The 10767-nt window shown below is 58.9% G+C and overlaps 1 protein-coding gene across 2 annotated transcripts; it reads left to right on the forward strand.

Annotated features, from left to right (window-relative positions):
• The first annotated feature begins 281 nt into the window (after window positions 1-281).
• Window positions 282-9760, forward strand: ZNF740 (zinc finger protein 740). 2 transcript variants are annotated; one of them, XM_056119927.1, is made up of 6 exons: window positions 282-489; window positions 5917-6066; window positions 6344-6433; window positions 6843-6966; window positions 7376-7494; window positions 9124-9760. In XM_056119927.1, the coding sequence occupies exons 1-6, from the start codon at window positions 481-483 to the stop codon at window positions 9211-9213; spliced, it is 582 nt and encodes a 193-aa protein (XP_055975902.1). In that variant the 5' UTR covers window positions 282-480; the 3' UTR covers window positions 9214-9760. The 2 variants fall into 2 exon arrangements, with proteins under 2 accessions (XP_055975902.1, XP_055975901.1); XM_056119926.1 differs by having other exon boundaries at window positions 284-685; window positions 9124-9758.
• Window positions 9761-10767: the final 1007 nt, after the last annotated feature.

The following is a 10767-nucleotide window of genomic DNA, read 5'->3' on the forward strand; positions in this document are numbered from 1 at the left end:
ACCGCCGGGTGGGACCCATGACCCCCAAAAGCCAAAAAAACGAAAAGAATGTTCTCCCTGCATGCCCCGGCTTCCCGGCACAGAGCGCACCTGGCAGGCAAAATGCCCCAGCTCAAGCCCCGTGGCTGGCCCCTGGTCGGGACCCCCTGACAGCCCCGTCTCCCCTTCTGGTTGCAGGAAACAGACCCCGAGGAGCATCGAGAGGCCCAGCAGAAAGGCCCAGGCGGACCCAGACTTCGCTTCCCACCGCGGACCGGGGCCAGGCGGAGCCCGGGGATCCTCGGAACATCGCTCTTGCCTTTGGAGGACACTGAGTTCCGCGCGAGGACGAAGGAAGCTCGTTATGGCAGCAGGACTGAAGGGACATGCAGGAGTGGTTACAATGATTGGGTGACATTCCTTCCCAACTGCAGTGTTCTTAAGGAAAAGTGGACCCACGAAACTCCCAAACTTTTGAGTTGCGTTAGGTGTGAGACCGGCATGGCTCAGGTAAAACACTTTCGAGTCCTCCTCCTTCAAGATCTCTGGGAAGCGAATTTGCAGTTTCGCTCTTGAAGGCTGCCTTAGTCAACATATTGACCAGCCCAGTGATCAGCCCTCTGTAATAAGCCTCAGGGGGAGATCTAGAGGAGGAAAGGAAAGGCCTCAGCCCCCGCCCCAGGGAGCTTCCAGTCAAATGAAGGAGGTAGGCCATTCCGCATTTCAGGCGCTGATGGGACGCTCGCGAAGAAACGGGCGCAGTTGACGTTTGCTGGGTCCGTCAAGGGCACGAGACAGTGCGCAGTCCGGTGAATGCTTCATTTGTCTGCTTGTGTCTTTTCTTCCAGCAGGGATTTCTTAACGCTCCTGTTACTTGCGAGGCATTGTGCTGGGGATACAAAGATGAATCAGGTGGTCCCTGCCCCCAGCAAGCTTCCAGGCGGGGTGGGATCGGGGTGGGGGGGAACGAAGAAATACTCTTTCGTTTCTCTTTCTATTCCCCTTGCCTTCTGTGGCGGTAGGGATCCCGTGAATCGGTTGATTGGACAAATGTGCAGATAACAGAGGCGTGTGCTCGGTGGAGGAGAGAATTATACCCCTGCCTGGGTGAAGGGGGAAAAAAAAAGACTTGAAGGATGCACAGGATTTTCTAGGTGCAAAACCTGCTCGCTCAGAGTCTTAGACGCACGGGAGGAGGAGGAGATGGGGTTAAACGTGCAGCGGGCACTTTGCTAGTGAAACTGCAGGTACTTTGCTGGTAATTTGGGGGTTTGGGGCCGTGCCTGGCCGCTGAGGGCTTCCTTCTGGCTCTGTGCCAGGGATCACTCCTGGCCGGGCTCTCCTGTAGACCAGATGTGGGGCCTGGGGTCTAGCCTAGGTCAGCTGAACACCGAGCAAGAACCGGACCCCTAACGGTTTAAATGGCGGTTTCATAAGGGTTTGTGGGAAAGGTGAAGGGCAGGAAAACTAAGGGGTGGTTTTCCCTGGAAAAGTGGAATATCCCAGTGACCCTCGGTTAAGAGGTTTGACTTAACTCTGTAGATAGGAAGACCGTTCAGCAGCGGCGACGGGCCTGGGTCTGCCTATGTGAAGGGCCGGGGTCCCGGTGCTGCTGGAGGATGGGTGGAGAAGCAGGTTGGCCAAACAGGCTCCCGTCGCTTGGGTGGACCGGCCCTGTGCACGCCTCCCCGGCGCTGCTGCAACTCCCCAGGGACCCCCCGTCAGTCAGCAGGGTGGCAGCTTGGCCGTGGCCTGGCGGGCTTCCAGCCGGGGCCGCTCTTCCTCCTTTCCGAGTGGAGCCCTTGAGCGGATTCTTCCTTTGTCTGATTTGCAGCATCACGTTCGCGTTTGTTTTGCGACCACAGCCTCTCCCCGGTTTGCCCTGAGCAGAGCAGAACTTTTTGGCGTTGGGGAATCCAGCCCAGGGTCCCTCGCGTCACAAGCAAGCGCTTCGCCACCGAGACGCATTCCCGGCCCCTGATCATTTTACATCTTAGGTGAACCTATCAGCCCCGTGACGATGCAGACTTGATGGTTTTTGTTGTTTGTTTGTTTTTTAAATTTTTGGAACCATACCCGGTGGTACTCGGTCACTCCTGGCTCTGCACTCAGGAATTACTCTTGGCAGACTTGAGGGATGTGATATGGGATGCCGGGGGTCGAACTCAGGTTGGCTGCATGCAAGGCAAGCGCCTTACCCCCTGTGCTACCTGTCTAGCCCCAAACCACAAAATTTCTTAAGAAATAGATGTTTGGGGGCTGGAGTGATAGCACAGCGGGCGTTTGCCTTGCACGCGGCCCACCCAGGTCCGATTCCCAGCATCCCATGTGGTCCCCCGAGCACCGCCAGGAGTAATTCCTGAGTGCATGAGCCAGGAGTAACCCCTGTCCATCGCAGGGTGTGACCCCCCCCCAAAAAAAAGGAAATAGATGTTTAACAAAATTTCCTCTTTATTGCTACATTTTCCAAACTATTTGCCCAGCAACAGAGAATATTTTTTTTCTCACACTTTTTTTTTTTTTTTTTTTGGTGGTGCCAGGAATCAAACCCCTGACCTCACACAGGCAAGGCGGGCCCTGCAGGGCCTCGGAAACCTTGTTCAGCTTTGTAGCAACACGCAGAACTTCTGCCCTGGGCAGGGGCTACTCCTGGCTTTCTGTTTGGGAGAACTTGCCCTGCTGAGAATCTGATGGGGTTGACCTCATGCAAGGCAAGTGCTTTAACCCCTATGCCGTCTCTTCAGTCTTAAAAAACAACTTAGAGGAAATAGTTGAATCAGCAAATTGCCAGAAGTGATTTGAGTAGAAAATTCTGGGCCGGAGAGAGAGTGCAACATAGGGTGCTTGACTTGCACACGGCTGACCTGGGTTTGAGCCCTGGTACCCCTGTATCCTGCCAGGAATAAGCCCCTGAGCACCGCTGGGTGTGAGCCAAAAGTTAAAAAATTTCTTTTAATAGTAATAGTCTTTTTCAGATGATTATTAGTTCATCCTGAGACCCCCAGAGTCTCCCTCTAAGACTTGTCTGGGGATCGGACCCAGGTCAACCTAGTGGAAGACAAAGGCCAGAGCAATAGTACAGCAAGTAGGGTGTTTGCCTTGCAAGCAGCCGACCCAGGTTCAGTCCCCAGAATCTCATATGGTCCCCTGAGCACTCCGAGGAGTGCAGAGTCCAGAGCCAGGAGTAACTCCTGAGTATTGCTGGGTGCAATCCAAAAAGCAAAACAAACCAGAAGTCAGCCTTGTGCGAGGCAAGTACCACACCTGCTGTCTGTGCCTCCAGCCCAGCCCTGCCTCTTGAAGCGTATTTTACTTTTAGTGCGAAGTGCCAGATAATGCGTGCTTTGTATGCAGGAAGCCGGGGCTTAATACCCAGAACACGGTTCCCTGAAGAGTGAGCCGGGAGTAGCTTGAGCACTGCTGGGTGTGACCCAAAAAAAAAATAGTTTATCAGGTCTCTGGCCCAAGGCGGTAGTTCAGCGGGTTGGGCATTTGCCTTGCATGCCGCTGACCCAGATTCAATCCCTGCCACCCCATGTGGTCCCCGGAGCCCTCCCAGAGTGATTACTGGACACAGGGTCTGGAGTAAGCCCTGAGCTCCACCAGGTGTGGCCTAAAAGCAGCAAGTTTATCAAGTCTCAGTTTGGGGTGAGGAGCTTGTCATCCCCCAAGCCTGCCGAGAGTCATCCCTGAGTATCCCCCGGTGTGGCCCCAAAACAAAACAAGTTGGGGGGGCAGCGAGGGGGCTGGAGCATGTAGGGCGCTTGCTTTGCTCACAGCTGACCCTGTTTGATCCCCAGTATCCCATATGCTCCCTTGAGCACCACCAAGACTAATTTCTGAGCACAGTCAGGATTAACCCCTGAGCAACGCCGGTTGTGGCCCCAAAGCAAAAAATTTCAAAAAAATTTTGATGCTGAGTCCCTGTAGATAGTGTAACAAGCGCTTGCCTTGCATGTGGCAACCCGGAACCCCAGCACCCCATCTGGTCCCCCAAACTGCTAAGGGTGACCCCTGAGCACAGCTAGGTGTAGCTCAAGGAGAAATGAAATTTTGTAATTCTGCACGGAATAGGGAATACGAGGAATCACAGACTTGCCCGCATAGAAATGACCCTGGGTTGGAGGTGAGGAGAAATGAATTGTATGGCCAACTCCAGAACCCTTCTGAGTAGGGGTGAGTCTCGGAGCAGAGAGCAGGGTCCTGTGACGGTGTTCAGGGCACCTTTCAGGTCGGAGTTGCTGGACGCCAACCAACATGCTCTTTAGCCCTTTGTCCTGTCTCTGTGACTCTAAGTAGCGCAAATGTTAAATGTCATAGTTGACAGCACTTAGGGAATTTAGGACCTAAGTGGATTCCTAAAAAATAAGATCTCGGGGGCTGGAGTGATAGCACAGCGGGTAGGGCTTGCACACGGCCGACCCGGGTCCGATTCCCAGCGTCCAATATGGTCCCCTGAGCACCGCCAGGAGTAACTCCTGAGTGCAGAGCCAGGAGGAACCCCTGTGCATTGCCAGGTGTGACCCAAAAAGCAAAATGAATAAGCGATCTCGGGGCCAGGAGGGTAGCACAGCCGGAAGGACGTTTGCCTGGCACGAAACTGACCTGGGTTCGGTCCCTGGCTTCCCATGCCACCTCCCAGTCCCCTTGGGAGTGACCCCTAAGTGCAGAGCCAGGAGTAAGCTCTGGGCACTGCGGGGTGTGGCCCAAAGAGAAAAACCAAACAGAACCGTCTAAATGGAAGAATAGCTAAAATATTTCTTCATTTTTATTTTATTTCTTTTTGCCAGGGAAGAGCCACCCTGGGGGTGCTCAAAGCCTGTTCCTGGCTGTGCGCTCAGGAATCCCTCCTGGTTGGGCTTGGGGGTCCATATGGGATGCTGGGATCCATCCTGGGTTGGCTGCGTGCAAGGCAATCACCCTACCCCCTCTGTACTATCTCTCTGGCTGATGATTTTATCAATAGCTTATTTGTGAGACCTGATCTAGGTGGCACCCATTAGGTCTGCCCATTGGGAACGGGGTCCTGAGGTCCCACGAGAGGAAGAGGAAGTTCCCTTGAGAGTTTCAGTGGGCAGGTAGGATAGACCTCACCCGACTCAGTGTCCAGGGATGACGGGAACACTGAAAAGAAAGTAATGCATTAAAAAAATTAGCATCTAATATATATATATATTTGGCTTTTTGGGTCACACCAGTGATGCTCAGGGGTTACTCCTGGCTCTGCACTCAGGAATTACTCCTACCTGGCATTGCTTGGGGGACCCTGTGGGATGCCGGGGATTGAACCCATGTTCGCCACATGCAAGGCAAATGCCCTACCTGCTGTGCTATCACTGCAACCCCTGCTACATCTTTATTTTTATTCTTCTTTATTTATGTATTTATTTTTGCTTTTTGGGTCACACCCGGTGATGCTCAGGGGTTACTCCTGGCTTACGCACTCAGGAATCACTCCTGGCGGTGGTCGGGGAACACCCATGGGATGCTGGGAACTGAACCCGCTGTGCTATCACTCCAGCCCCTGCATCTTTATTTTTGAAGTAATACGTAGCTTCGCATCCTGGACCTGGCATGGTGCCGAAGGGCTCCGTTATTTACTCAGTCTGTGTCTAAATGCTGACTGGTAACGAAAAAGTCCTAGTTCCTGGCGAGGGCGTCCGGGAGGGAGGCGGTGTCTGAGGAGGGGCCCCTCTCCGAGCCGGGCTTCCTAGCGTGACCCATGCGGCCTGGACCGGGAGAGACCAGCGCAGTGGGGGAGGGGGCACGCCTTTCTGTATGTTGGGTCAGAGAGGGCAGATGCCCTGGTGGGTCCGAGTGGTTTTCCTTTCTGAAGGAGGGGGCACAGGCTCGGGTGTCTGAGGGCCTCTGCCTTGGAGAGACGCGGCCCCTGGCGAGGGCGGGAGCTGGGACCTGACCCCCCTCCTCTCGACCCAGGCAAGTCTCCTGGCTTGTGAAGGCCTCGCAGGTGTGAGCTTGGTCCCCACTGCAGCCAGCAAGAAGATGATGCTGAGCCAGCTTGCCAGCAAGCAGGCGGAGAACGGAGAGCGGGCGGGGAGCCCCGAGGTGCTGCGGTGCTCCGGCCAGGTACGGCGCTGGGGCCCAGGGGGCCGGGCACGCTGCCCGGAGGTGCCACGCTTCGGTCCCTTCGTGCTTGTTCTGTGGGACGCGGGGATTTTTCGGGTGCGCGGGAAGCTCTTTTCGTCCGTACGGTCCCTACCCCAAGGCCTGGCGAGAGGACGGAGCGGGGCTTCCTTCCGCTCAGCACCGGGCCCGTCCCTTCCTCTCCTCGTTCCCGCGTCCCCTGTCTCCCGTCCCACGCTCGGAGATGGGCCGTGAATGTAGGCCTGGTGTGTCTTCCAAGGGCCACCGCAAAGACAGCGAGAAGTCCCGGAGCCGCAAGGACGACGCCAGCTTGTCTGAGGCCTCGCATTCCAAAAAGACTGTTAAAAAGGCAGGTAATGGGGTGGCCCCCGCACCGGTCCGGCTTGGCAACGGGCTGATTCTCCTCTTTCCCCCACTCAGTCTGGAGTTGGTCCCACATAGCCAGTGCGTGTGGCACCTGGGTTTCTTTTTCATTTTTCTTTTTTTGGCGCGGGGGGAGGGTGTCTTTTGCTGATGCCGGGGACCCAGGCCAGAGCGTCACGCACGCAAGGCAAGTTCTCGACCACTAAGCCACGTCCACTGCCTCCCCCACCCCTTTTAATCTGAGGTCCCCTTGTGGTAGGTCTCGGTCAGGCCTTTCTGGAACGTCCTTGGTGGGGAGGACAGTCTGGGGAGCGGGGGGTGGGAGGATCGGCCGCAGAGTGGGGGCAGGAGCGGCGGAGGAAGGGCCTGATGATGGTCCTGGCTGCTGCCCGTAGGTGGTGGTCGTGGAACAGAACGGCTCTTTCCAAGTGAAGATCCCCAAAAATTTCACTTGCGAGCACTGCTTCGGAGCCTTCAGGAGCAGCTACCACCTCAAGAGGCACATCCTCATTCATACCGGTAAGTCTCTTTCTTGCTCGCATTCGTCGGGGGAGAGGGACCTTCGCCACCCAGGGAGGGGGCAGGGGAGGGGGCTCACTCCCTGCAGCCGTCACAGGAGCGCGCGGTGCCTGCCGGGAGTCAGCCCCAGGGCTTGCTCATGCACGGCGGACACTCCAGCCCACTGGCCGTCCCCCCGCCAGAACTGGATGTAGTTTGGAGCTCTCTGAAGGGCGTTTTGGTCGGGGGAGGGGGGTAGTCTCAAGGGGAAGTGCTAGAAAGCAAAGCAGAAGGAAGGTGGGTGAGGCGGTCCGCGTGGTTCTCCGCAGTCGGGGCACTCTGTCCCCAGTGCGGTCTCCTGGTCACTGACGGTCGCGCTTCCGGGGCAACTGCCGTGGCCACTCCTGACGCGACCCTCCTCCCCCGCCAGGCGAGAAGCCGTTCGAGTGCGACGTCTGTGACATGCGCTTCATCCAGAAGTACCACCTGGAGCGCCACAAGCGGGTGCACAGCGGCGAGAAGCCCTACCAGTGCGAGCGGTGTCACCAGGTAAGCCGCCAGGGCGGAGCTCGGGCAAGGGGGCCTTTGGGGGGCTCTTGTTCGTGTGGGGGCCGCACCCGCCCGGCAGTGCTCCGGGGTAACTCCTGACTCTGCACTCGGGAATAACTCCTGGTGGGGACCAGGGGACCCTAGGGGGTGTCGGGCATCAAACCTGTGTCAGCTGTGTGCAATACAAGCCCCCGCCCACTCTTGCATCGCTCCAGCCCCCGACCAAGGTGATTTTCTGTCTCTGGTTCTCACATTAACTCAGGAGGAGCGTTCCCAGTCATGGGGACGTTGCCATGGGCAGAGGATCCAGGGCGGAGGCAGTTCCAGTGCTCAGAGGCACCTCAGAACCGGTGCACCTCGAAGGAGGAGGCTGAATCTCTGCCCCTGTGCAGGGGGGTGAGGGCATGTCGGCACGTGACCCAGTGAGACCCGAAGGGCCAGGCCCCAGATGCACACAAGGAAGGGATGAGGGCCACAGAGATAGCACAGCTCGAAGGGCACGTGCCTCTAAGCGGCCAACCCGGGTTCAATCTCCAGCATCCCAAATACCACCAGGAGTGATCCCTGAGTGCAGAGCCAGGAAGAAGCCCTGAGCACCACCTGGTGTGGCCCAAACACCCCCCCCCAAAAAAGTTACGAGGGACCAGAGAGATCGTAAGGGGTTAATGTCCTTGCCTGGCATGCAGAGGACCTGGGTTTGACCCCCAGCGCCCAGTGTGGTCCCTGCAGCACCACCAGGAATGACTCCGTAGTACGATGCCAGGAGTAAGCCCAGAGCACCGCCAGGTATGGCCCAAAAGCCACACACAGACACACTGGATGAAAAAGCAGCCGCCCTCTGAGTAGGTTCTTCCAGCAGGAGACCAGGTCCTGCCCCGTGGGGGAGGCTCTGGGTTCCATCCCTGGAGCCAGTGGAGGAAACAGAGGGGCTGGAGTGGTGGCACAAGTCTGAGGCCTTGCCCCCGCCAGTCCTGGTTTCAGTCCCGGCTGCACCCGGAGTAAGCACTGAGCTCCGGGCGCTCAGACCCCTCCACCCCAGAGGCAAATGGAAGCCGAGAGGCCAGAGAGCCGGCCTGGCAGTCACTGGCCTGCGTGCAGCCAGTCCGGAGACAACTTCGGGCACCCTGTGTGGTCCTCAGTACCCCGCCGAATCGAGCAAGCCCTGAGCCCCTCCCAAGCGTAGCCCCGAAACAACAAACCCAGAGCTGCATGTGCAGAGTCAGAGTTGTCGGGTGCTTTGCCCGAGGCAGCCCCCGACTCGGCCTTGCGTTCCTCTTCGCAAGGCCTGGGGAAGGAGGACCTCAGCGACCTGGGCCATTTCCTGCTGGTGCTCAGGAGGGTCCTGTGTGCAGAGCTCACCCTCCAGCCCCAAAGCCCCGTCCTTCAAGCTGCTGCTTCTGCTTGTTTCTGTGTCTGGGGTCACACGCAGTGATGCTCAGGCTTTTCCCCTGGCTCTGCACCCAGAATCACTCCTGGTGGGGAACCGGGGACCATCTGGCCATGTGAGAAGCCGGGGACTGAACCCCGGTCGGCGCCACCGAGGCCGGCGCCCTCCTTGCCGCCCTGTCGCTCTGGCCCCAGGGAGCGGACTTGCTTCTCTCAGGCACTTAACCCGCCCTTTTCTCTCAGTGTTTTTCTCGGACAGACCGGTTGCTCAGACACAAACGGATGTGCCAAGGTTGCCAGTCCAAGACTTCCGACGGGCAGTTCTCCCTCTAGGCGCCGGGGCCCCGGGTGGTGGGAGTGATCCGGAGCATCTACTGAAGAGCGCCCCCCGCTTTGGCCTCGTGGTCCCGCCGCCACCACCCACCCGGACCTGTCCCGCTCCTGGAGGAGGGGTCGGGGGCAGAAGAGTGCATCCGGCCACCGTGGCCCAGAGCCTCAGCTCTGTAAATAATCCGAGACCTGGAGTATCTCGGGCAAGTTCCTACAGCATTCCTGGGTCGGGAAGCCAGGCCCTGGACCCTTGGCGGAGGTCAGAGGTGGGGGACGGACTCCGGGTACTGGACCAAGGCTGAAGTGTTGCTTCCACCACTTGGACGCCGGCCGGCAGCTGAAACGGGAAAAGATTGGGGCGAGGGATTTGTTGGTTCTGTTCTTGTTTTTGTTGACGCCAAAAGCGATTTCAGCAGGTGCCCATGGAGACAGGTCACCCGGAGGCGGCAGGTCGTGGTCCGGGACAGGGACTCTGGCCAGCCCGGCCCGCCCCCCGAATGGACTTGGTTAGTGGCAAGTGATCCTCAGTGGCCCTCGGCCCCGCGCCTCGCCCGGCGGAAGGAGCCGGGAGCAGGGGTGGCAGCGGGGCTCCCGGCCACCCTCCCCGCTGGCCAGCAGAGAGAGGGACGGTGGGGAGCAGGCCGGGGCCTCGCGCTTCCTCCAGGGAGGAGCAGGAGTCGTGCCCGGCCGCCTGTGCTGGCCCCGGGCCGCTCAGGCCCGGTGGGGTCGGCTCAAGTGCCTTTCGGAGGAAACTTGGGCGAGGGGCGAGGGGCGCCATCCCTCTCCCTGCAGGCAGCTGGCCCTGGGGGTGGTCCGTGGCTACCTCGCTGCCAGTGGACTCCTGAGCCAGACACACGTGGTGCACGCGCGGAGTCGCGGCTGTGAAAGTGGGGTCCCCGCCCCGCGCCCCTCGGACTCCTCGCGAGACGGGGGTCCGGTGTCCCCTGGTGTGACTGTTGGGTCGGAGGGGCTGTCCCCCCGCCCGAGTCCTATCACTGTATCCAGGTGGCGCAGGGAGGGGGCCGAGGACGCCCCTTGCGGGTGCTGCTCCTCTGCTCCCCGCCCCGCCCGCCCCGCCCGTCCCGTGTCCCCCCACCTCCGCCACGCGTGATGACGGGGAGGGTGTGCTATGTGAGTGTTCGTGTTTGTGTGCTTGGAGCGGCGTATCAATGAGCCAGACCTCCTCGAGCCCTTAGCTCCGAGGGGGAGTCGCGGAAGGCAGCCTCCCTTCCCCAAAGGCTGCCGGGGGGCGGGGGGGCGTGCTGCAGGGCTGTGCTTCGGGGGGGCTTCTTAGGTTGGATGCAACAGGCCGGGCTTGGGCATTTCTGAGTCCAGCCCAGGAGATGTGAACATGAATTTTCGAAGGGGAAATGGAAAGACCCTTTTTCTTCCTCTAAGGAGGCTCTGAGGTTTGGGGGACAGTCCTCGCCCCCCAGCTGCGGGCTGTGCTTAGGGGAAGTCCCGGACCTGTCTGTGACCTAGGAAGTGGCCCCTGGAAGAGGGCAGCGGCGAGGTCCTGGCTGTTAGCTGCCCAGGGGTCGTGGAATGTGGGTGCGG

The sequence above is a fragment of the Sorex fumeus genome, unplaced genomic scaffold (assembly GCF_029834395.1).
Source record: "Sorex fumeus unplaced genomic scaffold, SorFum_2.1 ptg000042l, whole genome shotgun sequence".
Taxonomy (NCBI): domain Eukaryota; kingdom Metazoa; phylum Chordata; class Mammalia; order Eulipotyphla; family Soricidae; genus Sorex; species Sorex fumeus.